The following is a 22,966-nucleotide window of genomic DNA, read 5'->3' as shown; positions in this document are numbered from 1 at the left end:
GCGATGTTTTTTATTTATATTCAAGCCATTGGGCAACATTGTGTAATTACACCACTGTTGTGCCAATATTATAGCATGAAAGCGCAGAAACACACACAATAATGTGAGCAGCTGTTGTCGGCTGCAAATTTGATTATTGAGCCATTTTTAGCACAAAATGTGTCCGTGTCAAATATAGTGCTAAATGACATTTCCCTGAAATTTTGTAAAATTACGCAGAGGCAAATTTCGCAGCCATAATCGTAAAGATGGATAATAGTTTCAAATCTGCTCATTTTCGTCTACAGCTCTGTGGTGTGCCTTAGATGAGGAGGTAACTTGTAAAGTTGCCTGCAAGTCAGCACAAGGATTTTAGCGCTGTGTACAATTACTGTCTGCAGAAGAGCGCGGCTCACTCCAACTCTCTTAGCAAGAAAGCTGTGGTTAAATTAAGGTCATGGCCTCTTTTCCAGGAGTGTTACTTTGCTTCCCTGCCAACTGCGGTGTTGAGACTGACCATCAACTCTCTCTATCTGTCTCCTTCTGTCGCTCTATCTGCAACGTTCAGAATTTAGCAACTGTCTTAAACAGCACCTATTACGAGTTGTGCCCTAAAAATAGGTTTCGCCTACCCACAAATACACTTACCCTGGTCTGGGCATTTTTCTTCAGATTGTCCTGATGAAACGAACTACTGTAAAATTCCGGGTGTGCTGAATGTTGCAGGGAAAATTTAGTATGGGCGTGCTGTGTTTGCTGAGAAACTCATCATTCTGATATGTGTGTGGTAAGGGGGGTGTCTACGTGAATGGGCCCCTGCCAGGCGCTCAAAGCCCATTGGACTACAAGGGCTTCAGCCCCCCACCCCCCTCGTGTGTGGCATCCCGGGCACACATACAGCCGCACCAGAGTACTTCACTAGTCTTTAAAAGACCATTTGCTTAATAATGAGGCTTTGTTGTTTTTCACCCCTTCGTTGAGCCCCTGCAGCTCCACTCTGCCTATGGCTTGAATATTCAACCGCCCCCCCCCCCCCCGAAATGTGGCTCTAGTTGCGCCTCTGTATAAATACCCTGTTTGTGTTTCTTGCTCTGAAGGGCGCCCTCAGGTCAGCACCGGGTTTGGGGGCACGGGTAGGGCAAATTTAGAATTCTAATTGCCACCTTAAAATATTTTGAGAAAAGAGCAATGTTCGCCCCAATATTCCAGGTGGCTTATTTACTGTTGCAACTCCAGTCCTGGTGGAAGTTGTAAATTCCCCAAGTATTTTTAGGAAGGGCTGAAAACTAGTAATTTTGAATTGGAGAAACTACTGCCATGAGGTTGAACTCGGGGCAAAATACTAGGACTACCTAGAAAGACACAGTTACGGGTGGGAAAGAGGTCCCTGCACCTGCATGGATGCTAGGTTTGGTACCCTTGCATCCCTGGGGAGGGTCGCAGCAGGCAGGCTGGCGTTCATTTGCTGCTCCCGGGTTCGCCCTGTTCCACCTGTCGTTCGGTTTGAGTTGATGAATTTCGGATGGGATGGGCACGCCTGCTCCTGCAGTGAGGAGGCGAGGGCAGAGGCAGGGCGGAGGAGCGGGCCACGCAGGTTTCAGTCCGAGGCAGCGCCCGCCAGATGGAACTGGAAGGAACCGGCCTCTTGCATCCGAGAGAACATTGTGACCTGATGGGGCCGCAATTAGACGACGGACTACTGGGAGAGAAGGCACGAGGGCGGGACGGGGAGAGGCGTGCCGCCTGGCCCTGGACTCAGAACATGTTGATAACCGGTTCTAGACCGATTTATCATTTTAAAATCTTGTTGTATGCCAATAAGTTTAAAGTGGTAGTTTTACGGCTCCTTTGCAAAACATTGGCGGAACTGATTCACAGGGTTGTGACGCAGGCCACCTTATGAGCATTTCCAAAAACATTGGCGGAACTGATTCACAGGGTTGTGACGCAGGCCACCTTATGAGCATTTCCACTTCCTGCTGTCAAAGGTGAAGGTCTTCTCAGTTTCTTTTTGGGTAAACTTGTTTTATAAAGCCGAATCATCAGAATGATGGTTCTATTTTAAAATGTGTGTTAGTCACATTGTTATTAAACTTGGGGCTCTACCCTTTTCTCAGAGCTGCTGCGTGTGGGCACAGAAAGGTGTCCATATATTTGTTGTTCCTTAAATTACGCTGACTGCAGTGCATACATTAACCCGAAAAAAATGAGTTTATGTATGCAGTGCAGACAGTATAGCTCAGAAACATTGAAGCTATTACAGCTCTGTAGCCCCCCCCCTTCTCCGAGCTCATGTACGAACTGCAGACAGCACAGCTCTAAACACGGGGTCAATTATGACTCTGTTTCCAAACAATTTTGTCTGCAGCTCATTTTCTTTCTGAGTTAATGTATGAACTGCAGACTCCACAGCTCTGAACACAGAGAGGCAATTGGTTGCATGTGTGTCAGATTTCTTTTCATACTCTGAACAGATTTTCTAAGGTGTCTATGCCCAGTACACATCACAATTTTGTTATAAACATGACATACATTTCCCATCAGTGGTTAATACAAAATGGTGGCTCTCGCATGCAAATTATACCTGGGTACCCTGAAATTCCTGGCACCTATGGCATACCTGATTGACCAGAGGAATTCCTGTTAAAAAAACCCTAGTTTGTTTTGTTTAAAAAAGGCATTGATTTAAGAGCACAGCTTCCAATGCAGAACAAAGAAATACTATGGGATGTTTAATGAAAAGGCAATTAAAGAAGGGAGTTATTAATCTACTGACTTGAACAGGTCAGTCTGCCATATTTTAAGGGCCATCCAGTGTAGATAAAAACAAACACTTCAGTTTAAACCAGTTGTAGGTCTACATAATCATCAGCAATAAGCACAAAGCAATGTTTTGGTTGTTTCTCTGACAATGCTTTGGTTTTGAGGCCTACTGTGGCATCACTTATTGGATGGAACCTTTAAACATAGAGGTGGGGGTTAGCCCCCCTTCTTTCTCCGAAGTGGCTGCCTTGGGGGAGAGACACTTTTGGGATGCTTTCCATGACTGAACTTTCACCATATCCATGTAGGATGGCGGAATTTCCTCAAACGTAAGCACTGGGAATATTTATCCAACGTTGGGGTACATTGTCACTACCAACAGTTGTGTTGAAGTGCTGGTAGTTTATTCCAACATGGCAGTGATACTTGAATTCCTGTTTTAAGAAAGATAGTCATTGATTGCAGTGGCGGCCGGTGACGTTTGAGAGTGGTAGGCATAAAAGTTGAGAATGTGTGTTGTGAGTGAAGTGAGCAAGCCGATTAACAAAAGAGTGGGGGGTCTCTCGTCGCAAGAAAAATTTAGGAAGAAAGTAGAAAATGGTGCAATTTAAAGCAGATTTCAGAAATCCAGAAGATTTATATGGTAATTGTGAACCTGTCTTTAAATATTAAAATGCATTAAAAACTGTCCCATATCTTACTGCATTACTTATGTTCAACAAGTACTGTGGTGTGCAAATTGTACTATGCGACAAGTGGTTTGCATTCCGTAGACTAAGACCTCACTGGCCCAGGCTTTCCTGCTCTTTAATAAGCAAAACTTCAAAAGAAAAAAACAAATTGCTTTGTCTGTGTTTGTTTAAGCTGGTTCTGTGTTCCTCATTCCTGCCTGCAATATTTTAAAACATCAGGGTTGAAAATAATTGCCTGATGGACGTCACCCTTGATTTAGCAACACATGACAGCCTTTATGACGCAGGTTAAAAGAGATGTAGCTGGGGAACGTCATTGGAGCTCCATGTAAACGAACCTATCGCCAACATTTTAAAGTGGCTACCCATACACTAGAAGAAAAACACCCAGTGGTCCCTTCACAACTCAACAGCTCTCCAGAAATCAAATGCTTGTTTCCCTTGCAGGGCGAAGTTTCGACAACTTCAAACAAACGCGGGCCGTGTCAGATTTAATTTCCATGTACATGATGATGCTATCATTCTATTTATTTATTTATCTATTTATAATAGTTACAGGCACAGCACATTTTGTGCTTTAATTATTACTTGTAGTGCTGCTGCTCGCACCGTTGCAGGGAGCAGCTGAATTCCAGGACACCAAAGCAAGCATCTGTAGCCAGATTACAGGAAATGTATATATCCGTAGCTTTAAAAAAAAATTTTTTACGATCGCAATGCAATCCATGAATTACACCTACCAGCATAACACTTTTAATGTGTAGCAGGGCTCGAGTCTGGGTACCACGCGGGTGGACGGCGTCCCCCCACTTTTTTTACCGGGTGGACCCGTCCCTTGTGCCTAACATCTGACCTTCACTCTTTGGCCTCTCTGGGACAAGGAGCTCGGAGTTCACAGCACGCTGCTCACGCACTGACTTCTAAGATGCAATCGCATCTAAGGGGTGAGCAAGGGGAGGCAATGTGCCTGATGGTGCAAGCTACTCGTGACGTCACTTCCGGTGACCGCGTTCCCCCCCCCCCCCAATTCTTCTTTTTTTAGGACTTGTGTCCTGATGTGTAGCGATCTCGGTGCTGCATGGACGTCATCTCTAGGTAGTCTGAGGTCGCAGCTGAGACCTCTTACTTGTTTCCCACTACTCCTGGCATCTCCTTTGTGACCCCTGGTCCCAGAGAAGGCAGAAGTTGTCCCCCCTCTGAGGTCCGGGGTAATAAAGGAAGTGCCAGGAGTAGCAAAGAGTAAGCTAGAGGTCGCAGCTGAAACCCCTGACTACCTCCAAACAGGCACAAATAAAACGAATTTCGTTGCCCACGCTGCATCGCCAAATGTGATGCAGCGCAGGCAACGAAATTTGTTTATTTATTTTTATCGGTACTTACCTCTAATGGTCCATATCCCGCATTTTACAACCCCCATCCTGACCCTCCCCTGCCTGACGTCACCGCCCCAGTATAACGCCCAGCACGGGCCGTGCATGCCTCCAAATGATGTCCATGTGGCGCTGTAGAAAGAATATAAACATGCAGTTTGCCCATATATAGAATATATCCATGCCCGCAGTCTCTAAATCTGCCTTCATTTGATTCTGGCAGGAAATTACCCCGCAGACCATGAAACGTGGCGAGATGGGATGGGGAGTTCTGTGCACTACAAAGGGGAAAGTGTTTTGTAATGCAAGTTACACACTGTTTGCTTTCATTTTTATTTGACTCGAGCAGTGGCGGCTGGCATGTCCCAACAGTAGTGAGGCAGGGGAAGCATATTAAAAACAAAACGGACCTTTTCTAGAGCGCGACATCCTTCTCTCCTAGAGGCAGGCAGGCTCCGACACCCATTCCAGTCCTGGCACTCCTCTCACGCAGCATGAGAACAACGCTAGGATTGGTGGGACTGGCCGCTATCTGCGCTCACAAGAGCACTGGAGGCCTTTGCTTTCTCGAACCCAGCTGTCTTTAGAGAGGTTGTAAATGTGCATGCCTGATGGGCCATCGCAAGACGGCCGGCCAAAGAGATATGCCCATTTTAAACTCAAAAGCATAAAGCTCCCTGCTACCGCTCAGCAGCCATGGCCCTGCCCTAATGTGACGCTCAGTTCAGGGCGGCTGCAAAAAAATAAAATGGTAATAAATAAACTTTATTACCATTTGTATTTTTCAGCTCTGGCCTGGCGCTCTTGTTTATGGGGCGACGCTCCTCTGCTCAAACGGAGGACCAATAACCAAGCTGCCGTGTAGCTCGGCACAGATTCTGGGTTCTTCGGAATCTTAACTCCTGCGCAGAGAATCTTAGTAATTACGAAAAAACAGAAACAGACAGCGCCAGATGAGTACACTGCTTACTTTAAGGCATGGAGTGACTGTTGAAGAGATGTGATAAATTCCCAGAAAGCCGCTGCCTCGCCTTAGACCCTCGTCTTTTGCAGGCCTTCACCTGTGTGTGATGACAAGGGAACAGCAGAGAGTAGAGCAAGGGACAGAAAATGGCCCATCACTCCATAGCTTCACAATAAACTCATACAGTGATTGGCCATATTCTGTGAACCCCTCACCTCCCTCCACCGTGCCTACTCCATCATGTGCAGGGCTGGACTGGGTCTACTCTCCTCTCTGTTGCCAATTTAGTCGCTGCTACCGTGCTGCTTATATTCGAAAACTGCATGAGAACAGCACCAGGATTGGTTTGAGCAGGCCAAACCAGCGCTCCATAGGAAGACCGGGGAGGCTGTGGTTGTAATCCCCAGCTTACTAGGTGTTCAGGTAGGAGAGGACTCCAGTGCGCATGTCGAATTGGTCGTAGAAAGTCATCCGTCCAACCCAACATGTGCACTAATACTGCACTTAAGTGCAGATCCAACCAGCCTGTCTGCACCTCCACCCGCAGAGCGCACTCTCTTGATTGAAAGGCATCTGCCTGCAGTGTGCACCTGTCTCGCCCATGGCAGGGCAACTGAAATGACTGTGGCCGGTTGGGGGGGGGGGCAGGGGGTAACCTCTGTATGCAATTTAACATTTTTATTATGGAGTCAAGGGCAACAAATACATGGGATGACAACGTTTTGCCCTCATAGCCCCTGCCAATTGCGTGGCACGTTTTTCCACCACATTCACACTCCTAGTAGTGAGGGGGTATCTTCCACCCTAACTTGAGTGGCCAAGCCATCATAATTGTTGGAGCAGACATTTTAGGCATGTATTAACTGAAGTTGTTTCATTAAACACATAGCTCTTTAGGATCCTTGCTACAGGCTCACACTTGCCAATAATTGGAACCTGTTGTGTTTTTTGTAGCATGTGAAAACAAAGGTTGGGAAAAAACAGACCACAAAAAGTGAATCCAAGACCTCTGCCAAAATAGTGATGCTACATAAAATCTTCATACAAAAATGTCACTAGGCACTGAAGCACACTACCAGGCAGTTGCCCACAAACATACTACACTAGGTAAGAAGTGATGGTAGTTAGATTTAATATCATCAAACAGGACAATCTCTGAATTTGGTGGATTTTGTATTTGGAGGCAGGGGTCTCAAGCTTTCTGATTCCATTCATGAGTAGCTCATCCAGTGCATGTGCTTTCTTTACATTATGTTTTTTGGAGTCTTTAATTTATTATGGAATAAACCGTAGTAAATATAACAGAATGCATGAGCTACTCACATATGGAACTGGGAAATTTGAGATTGCTGCTTTTAGCTGTAGATGTTATTTTAGTAGTGTATTTTCAGTATAAGTTTGTCACAGGGAACCACGTTTGGTTCTCGCCTGCCGGCAGCGCGCATCATTGTCACTCTTCTTTACTGCCTTCTAATTTCACCACGTGCGAGGCGTCACTTCCTGCATTACTTCCTTTTGTGTCTGTGGAGCATGGACGAAGTAGCCACTGATTTCTTTTAATTAGTGTCCGTCCTCTGCTCTTGTTTTTATTGAGTTACTATTTCATCCTTTTTTTTGTATTTTTATATAGCACAAACTCGATCCACCTAAAGGTTTTGGAGCAATTTACATGAGAACCAATTACATTACACCAGTTCACATTCATTTTTTTAGGTGGCGAGATTGAGGGCCTGATTACGAGTTTTGTGATCCTGGAGCGGGCTGCCATGCCAGCGCCTCACTCCAAGAACGCCAACCAAGTAGTCAGACCGCCTTCCAGGTTAGGAGTTTTCTCCTGGTCCGGTGGGTGGTTCTTTGGCCTTCCCATGGTAGTGCCTATTAAAGAGGCACCGCAACGGGAGCATCCAAGCCTGTTCCTGCACAGCATGGACTATAAAGTCCATGCCGTGCAGGACATTCGTGCATGCAGACCTCTTGGTTCCCCCATCGCCAGTCTTTTCATGGCAGGCTCACCGCCATAAACAGGCTGGCAGAGAGGAACCTTGTAATATGCTTGGTGGTGTCGCAACAGCACTGCCAGCATACTGCGGCCTCACACCCCTTCAACAGGGCTGGGGAATTGCGGTTCCCTGCCAGTTGCAGCAGGCCTGCGGCGGTCTGACCGCCAAAATCAAAATAGGGCAGTTGAGCCGCTGGTGCGGAAGTAGGCGCCATTTCACTGGTACTATGGGCCGCCAAACTCATAATCCGGCTCTAAGTGACTTGCCCAGAATCACAGGATGTTTAGCAGACGCAAAGATTTGACCCTGGGTCCCCAGTTCCGAAGACAGCGGCTCTGACCGTAGCACTACATTCTTGTTCCACCTCCCACCCATCCATTTTGGTTCTTAAGACTGCTTGCATCAGGTTTGGAAACAAGCAGTGGCAAAGCCAATAGGTATCACCTATCCAAGATCGATTGGCTTTATCAATGTTTTTTAGCCATGTTGTACTGCAGCTCACCAGCTTGTACTGGGGTGAATGTAAGCCATTATTCTGCATTCTGTCCAACTGTGTTTTTTGCAATTTTCACCCAGAGTGGGCTGGGTATGCTCAGACGTGAGTCCCAGGCTCTCCACATCACCGGAGTTAAGCTATCCAGGCTGAAGAAGGCTGATAGCCAGAAACCGGTCCTTGGATGCATGATTCCGGTCTAGGAAAGACATGGCTTGGTAGTTCGGGGTGGACTGTTCCCATGAGGCACAGGGTCAAGGCTGATTTGCATATAGCCAGTGTCTGACCTAGGGTGGTGTGGAGTGCAAAAAAACGTTGGATTTAGGCCCAGATCTTTGTACTGTGGTGAATGTAAGACATTGTTCTGCATTCTGTCCATCATCTGTGTTTTTTGCAATGCTCACCTGCTATGCAGCATGGCTGAAAGTGTAGAACCAAAAACAGTAGGGCTATTTGGCTTTGTCAATGTTTTATTTACCATGTTGTAAAGCTACATGGCTGCTGTACAGCATGGATGAAACTTAAAAAAAAAACGCTATAAAGTGGGCAGCATTGACCGCGCCAAAGTGCTTTTTTTTTTTTTTTTTTTTTTAATTTAGCCGTGCTGCTCCCAAGTTGTGCTACTGTACAACATGGCAAAAAAAACCATTGACAAAGCCAATAAATCTCGCATAGGCAAGGAATATTGGATTTGCCTATTCTTGTTAACCACTGGCTGCAGCATAACCCTCTTCCTCTTGAAACGCATTGGAGTAATTTGGCGACTCATTGTAGAATAAATAATTCTGCGAGACTGCAGGCATTCTGTTTGCTGCATTGTTTTGAGGCGTAAAAGGCATGAGGTAACGCAATGGAGAACATAATCATGCATTAATGTACTAGACACCATGGGGTTATTTTAGGGTTTGATGGACCAGAAGCCCTACCATTAACCCGTGGTTCACCGACCTCATGTATATGTAAGAAAATCCCACGTTTCCGATGCCTGTCCTCAGCAGGCTCTCTAGCCTCAAACCCTTGTCCCATCCACCCCAGGTTCTCTTGCTCACAGTGATCGAAGTTCACCCAACTTAGGGCAAGGCTTCTGTCACTATTTCTTGCTGTGGGGGACCGCGACACGGATGCACTTTCAGCAGAGCTCTCTGCCAGCACGGGGTCAGAGGCGGTCTAATGAGTGTGTGGTTCTCTGCTGCGGGGTTGGGACTGGGTGTGGGGCGAAATGAGACCTCTTGAATGCTAGGCCTTTTTCATGTCTGTGAATTTTCGCCCTGTATATTACGGCCTTCACATTTTATAACTCAGGAGAATGTGTGATCGCGTTTGACTGTGAAATTTTAGCTGTGCTTACCATTTTGGACACTTAAGGTTCTGAAGGAGGTTCGGACACCTGTGACTTTAATTTTTACTTCGCTAATTTTCTCCTGCAGTGATCTTTCATATATATGTATCCTCTCTGTAGTTACTCTTGGTTGTTTACATGTACCCTCTTGCCTCGTATATTGTAAAGCGCTCTGATACCCCCGATGGTCATGTTCGCGCTATATAAAACTTTATAAATAAATATAAATGTGGCAAGCGACCCATCAACTTCTAAATGAGATTCTGAGCAGCTTACATAACAATAACTTATTGTGAAACTCATGAGAAAATAAAACCAACATTAACAGCCAATATCAGATTTGTTGGCTTTGCTAATGCTTGTTAAAATGTTGAAACATCGTGCATTTTTCTGGAAATTTAAGGGCCATAATATGTGAACTGTTTCTGAAGAAAAGAAGTGCTACCAAAGTTCAACCCAACCTGAGGCTTCTATTTTACTACTTGTGTATGTAAATATGCAAAGCTAAAACGACCACAATGCACTGCGAGAGGCCCTGCGAGAGGCCCTGCAGCCTACCTCCCTGGGAGCACACACCTGCAGTGGCGCGGTGAGATTTTGTTTACCGTGGGCGGCCACCTAATCCTTCTCTCGAAACTCGAGGGTGCTCAGTGAATAAATAAATAATGCAGCCAGACATTTTGTATGCGGCATTCCACGGTGCTGTAAACGAAGGGTCGTTTGAGGGTTTGAACTAGTTGGTCCAAAGTCTGGGGGTCTAAGAGTGTGTGCCATTCCCCTTGGTAGCTGGGTGCATGGCCACTGTATCTTGCACGGTAAAGTTACCAGTTGACTCCATGTATTTAAGACACTGTTTACCAGCCCTGGGCTTTCCTTTAACAAACCAATGCATTCTGGGAAGTGTAGTCCTCGCTCGCATCAATACTGAGCCTACTGGAATGAAGTTTTATTTTGGAGTATATTGAAGTAGGAAGCGATGGAATACTCCCTGTGTTGGCATTGGTACAGTAATTGTAAATGCATTTATATAGCGCTTACTCCCCCTGACGAGGGGTCCAAGGACTTTTTCGGCGAGTAGCATGCTACTCCGGAACCCAAAATGGATTAGTGGTGAATTAGTATAGGGAAATATGAAATTATTTTTAGTAATTAATCAATTCCACATATACTTGCACTAATGCGAAGGTCCTTTCGGGGAATGCCCGACCCTTTCTAGCTTTCTTCTCATGGCCACCGGGGCTGTTCTTCTGCCTGGCACGAATGCCCTCTGTCTCACTAGCCCTCAACTCTCCAACTTGCTAGGTACAGCATGGGTTCCAGAGAAGGCTTGTTTATTCTCTCCACTTTCAATTTCATTCACTCAAAGTCAGATGGAGATATTTTGTCCCAACCGAGTGGAGGCTGTCGAAAACCAGTTTGGTGAAAGCATATACGCGTACAGCGCCTACTGCAAATTCAGGCGTGTCTAAGCACTTGGGAGAATTTAGGGCGAGGATTCGGTGGCAGACTAATTCTCCTCAGATATGTGAGCGTCTCACTGCTCACCAATGGACAGACCTGTTCTCGAATGTGAGGTGGAATTGCTGTGTGCATGCCCATTCAGCACTTGGCCTCTCAGTTGCCACCACAAGCACGAGTTCTACTATTTTAAAGGCAGTGAAGTATGGGCAAAAGGAGCCATTTTTGTCAAAAGACCGGCAGAACATTAATCTATAGGTATTTGAAGGCACATCAGGTGTGTGGGGGCAGTTGTTTATGAAGGTGAAATAGCAGGTTATAGGAGCATTAAAAGGTGTCCAGTACAGTCCACAAGGGTGGATCTATGCCAGATTTTCACAGTATCCCTTTGAGATAAACATGCACACGAATATAAATAAAACCCATTTATATCAATCTCAGGTACTTAATTGGTCACTTTTGTGCAAATCAACATTGATAAAGTAACGGTAAATTCGAGAAATACACACAACACGAGTGATGCACTTTCACATTCGCATGTCCCAAAAACAATAGTTCTACAAATGTTGTAAATTGGGGCTGTCGCATGTCACAACAACCATAGGTTCTACATCAGGATAGAGTGGTTACAGAGCCTCTCAAGTATAGCAAGAGCATCCTGATAAAGTTACCAGATGACCAGTAACCAGGGACAGCATCATTACCTTCTACAAGCCTTTGTAAAGTAAAACTGTAGTCCAATTGTGGTGAGACATGGCCTCAATTCCCACAATGCAGTGGGCTGGCAATGACTAGTTTTGTGAGTGTACCCCATCATGATGCTCTGATCACTACTGGATTTGTTATTTCACTCAGATGGGAGTTGCAGGGTTGTGTATTTCGCACACACAGTGGCTTGGTTATCAACCCTGCAACCGGTGCAGTGGCACCAGGGTCCAGAGCCCTGAGTGGCCCAGTGAACCCCGTTTATTGTCATGTTTCATGAACCAACCCGCAGCGGGTGGGGGTGGCATTTCCATGGTTTGCAGTGGTGCCCATGCCATCCTTGCCATGCCGCTGTGCCCCCACGTCTTATATGTATCTTCTTTTTCCAGCCTTCTATAGCGCAAACCTGGCTCATAGATCTGGTAATGTGTCAAAATGCTACGCCTTCCCAGGTGAGGCATAATGCTTTTTATTGCTGTCAGAATTGCTGTTAAAAAGCCAGATTTCAAGGGCAGTATGTCAAAGTGGCTACAGGATAGATGGAAATTACACATCCGACTCACTGGGATGACTATAAAAACGATTTTGCATGTAATGTAGAAAATATGTTAACATGGCCCAAACAATGCCATAACTGTCAATGCCATAACTGTCGTCTAGTGGAATTGAGAACTTTCAAGTCTCCAGATCATTATAGAACCAAAACACTTGTTGAGTAACCCTCCAACAGGTACATCAGAGTGGCTCAAATTATCTGTTGCACAAAATTGTCATCACATTGATTGCATTACAGCAATTTTCATGTAACATGATGTCAATCTGCCAAAATTGGCAAAGTCAGCAGACATGTCTGCTAACCATGACAGTGCTACCAATCCTAACCCTAAGCGGACTGTTCCAAGACTCCAACATGCCACAGATATGTTTTGATGTGCTGATCACACATAGATGCTCCTTTTAATGCCTTCCATGTCAGCAGAATAGCTTCTTTGATCATGTGCCTTGAAAACCAATGATTCTGCTATCAAAGTCCATCAGCTTGTGTTGGGTCTCCCTAAACATCCAGAGTGTTTGAGCCACTTGGTTGCCACAACCTTCATGTAAATGCAGGTGGTGGTACATGTCCTAGGTATAAGGGCGCGGCTGAGATGTCCAAAAGTTCACATTCTAGGTGAACTATTCCTTCATATTGAAATGTAGATTCACCAATACCATGCAAGTATGAATAAATGCAAATGACCAACTATTAGTAGTGTGGCAGTGGCACCAGTGCCCAAGGGTTGTGCGAGACAACCGCTAACACCAATTTCCACAGTTTTTTCCTAGTCAGCCAGCGGGGGTCATTTTTGGTCCCACCTACAGACAACTACTATACAAGAGGTATTGTGGCCAATATCAATACTTAGTCGGCTTTAGGACAGCCCATTGCTTACTAATGGTTGGCTTTCTTGTTAGTTTCATTTACTTGCATCTTTTTTTTAGGGTTTTCCGTCCTCTTCTTGTGTGACCCTCCATCAGGTTACAGCTTCTTTACAATGCATTTCATGGATGTTTTTTCCTTCTACAACTCCCATGAGGAAAATACCTTTTTCTCTGGTGTTTCTCAGCTCCATGGGAGGTTGTGTTTACTTGCTCTCCCACGTGTATGTGGGGATGCGAGGTGAGCTTTTTTATACCTCTTTTTAAAATGAACCAGAAGTTGCATTTTGTTTTTAGCGATGCACACAGCATTAGTAAAAACCACTGGCAAAGTCAATAGGTCAAAAGCGGTGAGACCTATTTGCTTTGCCAATGCTTGTTAGGCTGGAACAGAGACCGCATTAGCTGCCTTTCCAGTCCTATGACTTCCAAAATAAACCTAATAAAATAAATATACATACATGAAGGATTTTTTGAGAAGTCTACTTCATCGATTTGTCTGTTTCATTCACATTTGCTTCCACCCACCAGACCTTACACCATGGGGCAGCAACTCAGCAAGTTTTATACATTAGCTGTCTTGCAAAAGTGACAGCGTTTGGCCTGAGCACATGTGCACAAGCACATGCGAAGGAGTCGCCATTCCTGGTGCTCTTGGACTGCTGGGCCACTCCTTTAAAAAAAATATATATATGTTTGTCATTTTTTTATGCTGCATATATTTGCTAAAAACGAATGACCAAAAATCAATCTTGCCAAGGCTACACCTGTAGTCTTTGCTGGTGCCAGATGAAAATGATCAGAAAGTCAACACATCAGAATATTAATATAAAACCCACAAAACAAGTGCAGTATGGTAAAGTGCAGCCACTTGTATACATAAAAAAGTATTTAAATCAATACCTGATTCTATGAAACATCTTACTGAGATAATTGCAAAGAAAAATTAGTTCTTCAGGGGTCCCCCGGGTAATGTTTGCTACAGCAGGGTATGATGATAACCAGCTGTCTCTCCCACTGTGTGGCGTGGGCTCCTAGAACAACAAGTGAATTGAATGACAGAAGCAGAGGCTTTCCTGTGCCACAGTGGGCATCCATGGGGTGTTGTCCATGAGCTGCAATGAGCAGGTTATGGAATGGGCTGCGTAGTAGGCGGTTCCTCCGTCCTTGAGAGCTGGCGGGGGTCTCCTCTTTCTATTTTGTCTCATCTGTAGGTCTACAGGTGGGCGCCACCATATTGTGTCTTTGCTGTATCATCGCCATACTATCTTCCTCCTCTGACCATGATTATATCCGCTCTTCTCCCCTTGCAGTGAGCCAAGATGTCGGAAGAGAAGAAGCAAGGGAAGGAGGGCTTGATCGAGTTCTACTCGTCCTACCGCGAGCTCTTCGAGTTCTTCTGTAACAACACGACCATTCATGGCACCATCCGCTTGGCCTGCTCACCCAACAATCGCATGAAAACTGCTTTCTGGGTGGTGCTCTTCATCGCCACCTTCGGCCTCCTCTACTGGCAGTTTGGACTTCTCTTTGGGCAATATTTCAGCTACCCTGTCAGCATCAACATAAACGTCAACTCGGACAAGCTACTCTTCCCTGCCGTCACTGTGTGCACGCTAAATCCATACAGGTGGGTGGTCTATGCGAATGAACGAACCGTATAGAGGAGTTCATGTTAAACATGTCAACGTGTACAGCCTGAAGGTCCACTAGGACAGGCTCATCACCTCAAAGGTATTTGTGCTTCTAGATCATAGTTACCCACAAACATTTTCCCTGGGGCCAACATTTTTTGTCTGTGATGTGACCGAGGGGCGCATTGATCCCAGCAAGGTGGGGTTGGGCTGGGTGGATGGAGTGGGATTGACAGTAAGGGGAGTGTAGGGGAAGGGTAGCTTAAACATTTAGTGGCTGAATTGCACAATGTGTAACCGAAAACCAGGGATTAATCCCACCTTCCCTACTTTACCAAATTATGTGATCCTAGGCAATTGTTTTATTTAACTTTTTCTTCATGATCACATATTTAAAAGAACCTTAAAATACATGACTTCAGGATGTATACTGTACACAATTAAACAAAAAGGGGTAACCCTGTGTCCCTCAGAACCTGGGTATTGGTGATTAAACAAACAAATGGTTATGTTGGGTAGGACCAATTGCTTTGGAAAATGCTAATACATGCAAATGAAACAAAAATAAGAACTCTCTGATACACATACGCAACTGAGTAATCCATGCTCAAGCAAAAAAATAAATGACATAGCCAGGTGTTGAATTCATAGGTATTTATATTTAGAATTCAATTTCGTTTGTGCTGAATTACTTCATTCAGTAACAAAACAATCAGTACAAAGTAAGACCATCAAACATAGATACGGTTCAGTGACAGTAGGTGAAAAAAGTGCTCAAGTGCTATACAGTGAAAATGAATAAATAAAATTATGTACAAAGATGATAGATAGGCCAACAATCAATTAATCTCCAGGGAATCCTAGTACATTGTAGAGACAGGAGGTGGACGAATGACAGTATGAATCAGGAATAATGATTTGCCAGATGTGCTACCACTCATTTGCTGGTCCTATCCGTCGTGGAGACGATCAGATAAAACTTGCTCCAAAGCCGGAAATCAGTCGTGATGTGTGTCATTCGTCCACCTCCTGTCTTGATAAAGACCTGCCGCGACCACCGACTGAGGCGCATTAGGGTCGAAACGTCGACGCTCAATTAGGTCCAGAACACTCTGTGATTCCTCTACAATGTACTAGGATTCCCTGGAGATTAATTGATTATGTATTAGCATTTTCCAAAGCAATTGGTCCTACCCAACAGAACTGTATGCTCTACACAGCCTTGTCCTGTGTTTGATTTAATAAACTATAATATTGTTCATGTATGAATGGATACAAACCACCCAAAGAATGCAGATAGCAACTTACTTGCCTCTTTAGTTCACTATTGGCATTGTTGTCACTGGAGGGTGAAAGAATCAATGTTTCTAAATTGATATTTGAAGACTATAAATTTTAAATTCTTCTCAATGCACTGATATAATCTGATGTCATAAGGTGAAAAGGTCCTGCATGTTAATTAAATAAAGTTTTTGAATTTTGAAGAGTCTTTATCGTATTGTCGCACTTTTGCTGCAAGATGTCTTTAAAAATTAAGTTGTTCCTAAAGTTAAGCGGTGCAGGGCACCCTAGTTACGTCCATTCTTTAACTCCAATTAACCATTAGAAACATCCTTTATTGTTAAGGCTGAGAAGAATAAACAGCAGTCCTATTCTGCTGTTGATCAGGGGGCCACGTGTAAAGGTCAGGCCGGCCATATGTCTCTCCCGGGCTGTACTCAGAGTATCAATGGTCCTATGTAGCCAAGAACAACATTACTTATGAGAAATCACATTATCAGTACCTGAGCATCGAAAAGCTTGGGATGAACTTGGAGAAGCTCACTGTCCAAGAACAAGCTCAAATCCCAGGTGGTCGTTCATTGCCACACCTCATTCTCTATAGGAAAACCCTAACACCCCACAGTTCACTAGCCCAGCACCTTAACATCTGTAGGCAGGAGGTCCACAGAAATGCACCTGGGCATATTGAGTCTGGCGAAAGTAACCTCTGATGCTCTTGTACTTCTAGGTACACTGCAGTGCAAGAAGACCTGGAGGCACTGGACAAACTAACAGAGCAGACGCTGTATGACCTTTACCACTACAACAGTTCAGAGATGAACCTGCCAAACGTGGCCACCAGGAGACGACGCGACACCTCTATGCTCCACGCTTTCCCGCTAGAGAGACTGAGACATGAAGAGACGGCAGAAAGTCGTGTTAAGAGAAGCAGAAGGACATCAGTCAATGAAGAGGAACTGGCTATGAAACGTAAAGATTGGAACATCGGATTCAAATTGGTGAGGGATAGGGAAAATATGAGAAAAGGTGGGGTAGAAACTGAGTCCTGGGGCAGCTATGGGAAAGTTGAGTTATACAGAGATGATAACATATAAGATTTGTGTTGCTAAGGGGGTATGATATGAAATACCAACAGGTGGTAGAGTGTGGATGGGTCCTGCAAGAGATGATTGGATTGCATCCTGGGTTCAAGAAGTGCAGACTGAATTGGAAGTGCCCAACGTTACTCTCTATGAACTATTAAGGACTGGTTTTCTACTTGGCAGACACATTCTTGTGTCTAGCATGGCTGGCTTGTACTGCATCCAACAGGGTTGTTTGAGATTAAGGACTCCTATGTCCTCCTCCATCTCTACATTTCCATATGTTGTAGATCATCACCCGATGGCATTGTGCATGCTTGTCCATGGACATATGTACTTGCAGAAGGACAGCCTTCTAAAATGCACAGGAAGTTTACAATTATAAAATAACCAATTTTATTATTTTTATACAAAGTTATGGATGACAGGTGAATATTTGATGAAATAAGTTTTTGGATGAAATAAATTAATTGGGAAAAAAACACTGGGACACTATTTGAACAATATTTTATATTTTTTGATGGAAAGTCAGTCCTCAAACCTGGTCTCTTCGGGTATGAAATGAGACAACCTATACTTAATTCATGGAAATGACAGAACTGGGAGTTGGCTGCCCGGAGAGGACTTTAAACACGATGGTGTGGCATAGACGAGGGGATGAGGTGGGTGGGGAATAGGCTTGTGTGGCGATAAGAGACCGGTCTCTCTCATCCAGAGAAGGAGGGCACATTAGCATGATGAGGGAGTGGGCACTCGTGATATGCGGTAAGCATTACATAATTTGTAAAAAAATAAATAATTTCCAGGGATCTCATCAGGAGGCCACTGCAGCTTGCACCACACATTGCCCCTGCTGTGCTGCCAGTAACCAAAAGACACACAATTGATGGACAGAATGCAGAACAAATCAAAACATTCACCCCCAGTCAAGAGATCTGGGTTAAATCCATCATTCTTTTGCTCCCCATGCCACCCCAGTTTGGACCCAGCCATATGCAAATCAGTCTTGACCCTGTGCCTCAAGGGAACAGTCCAGCCCGAACTGCCAAGCCATGTCTTTCCTGGACCGGAATCAAGCATCCAAGGACCAGTAATAGTAACAGCACAACTACTAACCATCACACTCCTACAATTTGTGACAATTCGGGCTATCTCAGGCCCCAATCAAACTATAAGAATGACTTGGGTGGCAGGTAATAATAATTCTTAATGTACATTAACTGTTGTTGTGGCCATCCCTAAATTAGCTAGACAGCGCCACCTTGCAGCAGACCAGCACAAGCGCCGGTGATGACAATTAAGTGCATGTGCAGAGGTCCGAAAACCACTGGCTCAAATTAAGCACTGGTGGTAAGATTCTGAGGATGCCTCCAGGGACTGATCAATCAATTTAGGATGGGCTTTTGTCTCTTGATTTGCAGTTGGCTTGGTGCCCACATTCCCAGGGATTCTCCTCCTGCTCCTACTCCATGCTATTGGGTGACATCAATTTGTCCTCAAGCCTGCCTTGTGGTAGGTCTTAGCCGCAAAAAATATGAAGCAATACATTGAATAAAGAAAGGTTCCAAGAGATGATTGTTAACTAAGCCCATTTCCTGGGAAATCCAATATTGTATGTGATTTCATAAAAAAAATTATTCCATGGAATACCATTACTGAGAAACAATTTCATCTAAATGGTTCCATGCAAATGTTCTGGATGAACAGCATTTACGATTTTATAGAAACCAATTATTAATTCTTTTTTTTAGAAAAGGTCTTCTGCATACTTATTTTTTAAGGTTTATATGAAATGATAGTTGATCTTACTTTCAGAAACATTTTTGTTGAGGGTATTTATTTCAATCGTTTACATTACATTATTTTAGATTTAGATCTATTAGATTGTCAAACAATTACTTTGGAAGCTTTTAATTCACCGAACCATCACGACCCCCAAACACCATCCATCTCTGCCCCCTAAAAATGCCTCGCAATGCACAAACTCCACGAATCCCTGACCCCTACACTCCAGGGATCCCTGAACCCTACGAGCTGGTTCTAACCCTAAATTCCACCCATCTCTGCACCCTAAAACCCCCTCACCACACCTAAATGCCACCCGTTTGTGACTCATAAACTACACCCATACCTTAAGTCTCAAAGCCATTTCTTCTCCTAAACTCTAAACATTTAACCTTAAAGCCCCTCACTACACCAAAACTACACCCATCCACTCACCACCCCTAAACATACCTCATCTGTGAACCCTAAAATGCCCTCCCCACCCTAAACTTCACCCATGCCTTGTCCCTAAAACACTCACTACCCCTAAATTCCACCCATCCTCTAATCTGAAACCCCCGAAAAACACCTCTTCACCCCTAAACATCACCCATTATTGAACCCAAAAAAACCACACCACCCCTAATCTTCACCCAAGTGTATGATTTTAAATGGTTCCTTAAAATTATATTTCCTTTAATTTTCAATGTATTTGTATTTCCTTAAAATTGTCTTTCTTCTATAATTGTTTTCCAATGTGGTTTCTCAGTTATTGTTTTTTTCCATTAATTCACATGCATCAGGCCCAGCAGACTGCTTGCATCAGACACAGCTAGTTCAACATTGTCAGGCAATGAATATGCTCAAATATAATAAACATCTGAACATTTTTTCTGGCTGGTGCTGCAAGCAAGAGAAAATATTCCACTCTTATGTCATGCCTTGATAATGCCACACCCCCAGTTGAAGTATCACAGAGATATCCATTTGGTCAAAAATGGGTGGCGATAACTTGGGGCTCCCAGGAAACATTGTTGTGCTATCTAGAATATGATTAAAAAAGAAAACTAGCATTACAGGGTTGGCTTGTTGGTCATTTTGGTCTTACCTCTTCCCTTGCTGGTTTTTAGCTTGCTGTTATTTGCAAGGCTAACTCTTTTTAAAACTCTTCCAGTGTAATGACAGCGGGGAGGATTGCTTCTACCAGAAATACTCTTCCGGGGTGGATGCCATCCGTGAGTGGTATCGCTTCCACTACATCAACATCCTGGCTAGGGTCCCTTCGTATTCTGGAACCCCACTGAATGAGGAGCAATTTGAGAGTTTCATCTTCGCCTGTAGATTCAACGATAACCCCTGCTCGGAAGGGTGAGTGGAGCACAAAATGGTAAAAAAGGGTGCGGGGCGATAAGGACAGGGGAAAAGTTGGGGAGCTCAGAAGAGGGGTGGAGAGAGTACAGCAGATGGATTTAGGTGAGGCCATGGGTGAGAAGTGCAGGGTATTTTGGAACAGGATTGCTGAGTAGGGAAGTCATGCAAAAGCATAGGGGAGTCGGTGACCGAGAGGCTGAGTATTTTATGTCTTCATTCTTGATATTTTGCAACTTCTCGCCAAACTGAGCGCTAGCCAACAACTTGCCTCTTTCTTGCAGGAATTACACGCACTTTCACCATCCCCTCTATGGGAACTGTTACACGTTCAATGAAAACCGCACTACTGGGAATGATTCCTGGGCATCATCCATGCCGGGGATCAAAAACGGTAAGTGTGTCAGATCAGAAATTGGAGGGCGTTTAGGGGAAGTAATGACTTTAACATGCAATGTCTTATGGTTATTTATATGGAGCTGCCTGTGATTTTACAGTATTTTCCTTACACCTTTGCCTCTTGTCCTGGGAATAAAACAGCGGCATGTGTTAGGATCATATGTGGCTTTGCCGCTAAGGCAGATGTGTTTTTCCCCACTGCTTTTCAGCACTGCAAAAAAAGGAAAAAATAAAATGATAAGCGATGTTGTTATCCATTTTATATTTCTGTGCTGAGGCAGTTTGCGGGGCGGGACTGGGCTGGGCAGAGCAGGGGGGAGGAATGGTGGCACTCTCTAAGTGCGCATGACTGTTTGGCTGACCGTCTTGGGCACTTTCGCATGTTCTCCACTAGCTGTTTTGACCAGCCTAGGTCAAAACAGCATTGTGATTGGCTTAGGGGAGCCCGGGTGCTTCCTGTTCACACAGAAGGAAGGATAGAGAAGAGGAGTTGTGCAGCAGGTAAGTGATTTATTTTATGTTTATGTTTTGGCAATTTTTAGAGCGCGCAAATACCCAAGGGTGTCTCGGCGCTTAACTGAACAGATGATGGCTATGGCAGATTTTAATGTTGGAACAGCCATGTTTTTAATCTCTTCCTGAAGCTAAGGAGAGTTGGAGCAGTTTTGATGGTAAGAGGGAGTGAATTCCATAGTCTGGCTGTGGAAATCACAAAACATCTGTCTCCCCAGTTAGCTTTCCTTGTGCGTTGGACATAGAGCAACTTTGCCGAAGATGAGCGAAGAGTTCTGGGGTTTTCAAGTGGACGAAGGGCATCTTTGAGAAACTGCGGGCCTGAGTTGTGAATATATTTGTATGCAATGCACAATGCCTTAAATTTTGTGCAGCTTTTGACAGGAAGCCAATGGAGCTGTCGAAGGTACAGGGTGATGGAAGTGAACTTGGGAATGCCCAGTAAATTTCTGGCTGAGGTGTTCTGCACTAATTGAAGCTTTTAAGGACATTTTCCTGTGCATTGAGAAGAAGGGCATTGCAGTAGTCCGTTCTGGCAAAGACGAGGGTGCTTATCAAAGTTTTACCAGCTGAGGCAGGAAGATATGGAAGAAGCTTCGTAATCTTCAGGGTGAAGAAGAAGGTGGAGACTACCGAGTTGACGTGGTGATGGAAAAGCAATCGATCGTCAAAGATCATCCGAGGTTACGAACATAGTGACAGGTTCTGGTGGTGGTCCCATCTCGATGGGCCACCATAAGGGAGACGATGCAGGTTCCAGTTTCCCGAATGTCATAACCTTTGTCTTTTCAGAGTTCAATTTAAGACAGTTTGATGACATCCAGGAACTGATGGCGAGCATTCCCTCTTGAAAATTGCTGCAACTATAGGTCCATCATTGTAAACAGATAGGACCAGTTGGGTGTCATTGGCATAGGTAGTTAGACTGATGCCGTAGGATTTGATTACCCTCGCTAAGTCCGAGACATAGCTATTAAATAGAGTCGGACTTAGCGAGGAACCCTGTGGTACTCCGCATGGAAGGGAGAATGTGTGGGATAATAAAGAGCCCAGTTTTACGGCCTGTGATCGATTTGCCAGGAAGGAGGCAAGAAGTTCTTTGGCCTTGTCCTGAATGCCGATTGTTGAGACACGGTCGATCAATGTAGCATGATAGACCGTGTCGAAAGCTGCAGATCGAGCAATATTAATAGTGCCGCGCCGCCTTTGTCTAATGGCATTCTGATTTCATCAGCTGCTTTTATTAAGGCTGTTTCGGTTCCATGTCCCTGCCTAAATCCAAAACTCTTCACCCCTATTCTATCCCCTCCCCCCCCCCCCCCCCCGGCCTCACAACTGCTGCCCAAGAGTAGCTGACACTGGTTAAAATTACTATACAGTCGTATAAAGTTATTACTGTCTTTCAGCAGAAGGTAATGATACCACACTACTCAATGGTTACTCAGTCAGCCTTACTTGCTTGTTCTTTCATCCAGATACGTTATATTGCATTTGGCTGCTCTACACTTATTCGTCCATTGAATAATTTATCTATTAAAGGTCAAGATGACTCGTGTCTGGGAATTTCTAAATTCTTACTATCTGAATAACTTGGGAGAGGCAGTGCGGGGCTGCTCCATTTGACCCCAATTCATGATTCTGAATGCGGAATTCTGGACCCTCACCCCCTTTATTGAATGCAACCCACATCTTTTAAGTGAACCAGGCGGTGGAATCAAGAAAAACTGAGGGAAACCATAC

General features: G+C 44.5%; 1 protein-coding gene across 1 annotated transcript in view; it reads left to right on the top strand.

Moving 5' to 3' along the window:
• The window catches only part of SCNN1A (sodium channel epithelial 1 subunit alpha), a 125,690-nt gene that overhangs the window by 43,869 nt on the left and 58,855 nt on the right, over positions 1-22,966 (top strand). Inside the window, exons 2-5 of the mRNA XM_086932878.1 lie at positions 14,496-14,812; positions 16,828-17,098; positions 20,121-20,314; positions 20,599-20,708. Of these exons, the coding sequence (XP_086789004.1) occupies positions 14,505-14,812; positions 16,828-17,098; positions 20,121-20,314; positions 20,599-20,708 (883 nt within the window). The 5' untranslated portion in view covers positions 14,496-14,504. The remainder of the gene's footprint in view (positions 1-14,495; positions 14,813-16,827; positions 17,099-20,120; positions 20,315-20,598; positions 20,709-22,966) is intronic.

The sequence above is a fragment of the Lissotriton vulgaris genome, chromosome 7 (assembly GCF_964263255.1).
Source record: "Lissotriton vulgaris chromosome 7, aLisVul1.2, whole genome shotgun sequence".
NCBI classification, from domain to species: Eukaryota; Metazoa; Chordata; class Amphibia; order Caudata; family Salamandridae; genus Lissotriton; species Lissotriton vulgaris.
Note: the sequence above shows the minus strand (reverse complement) of the source record. Positions and strands in the feature narration are given on the sequence as shown.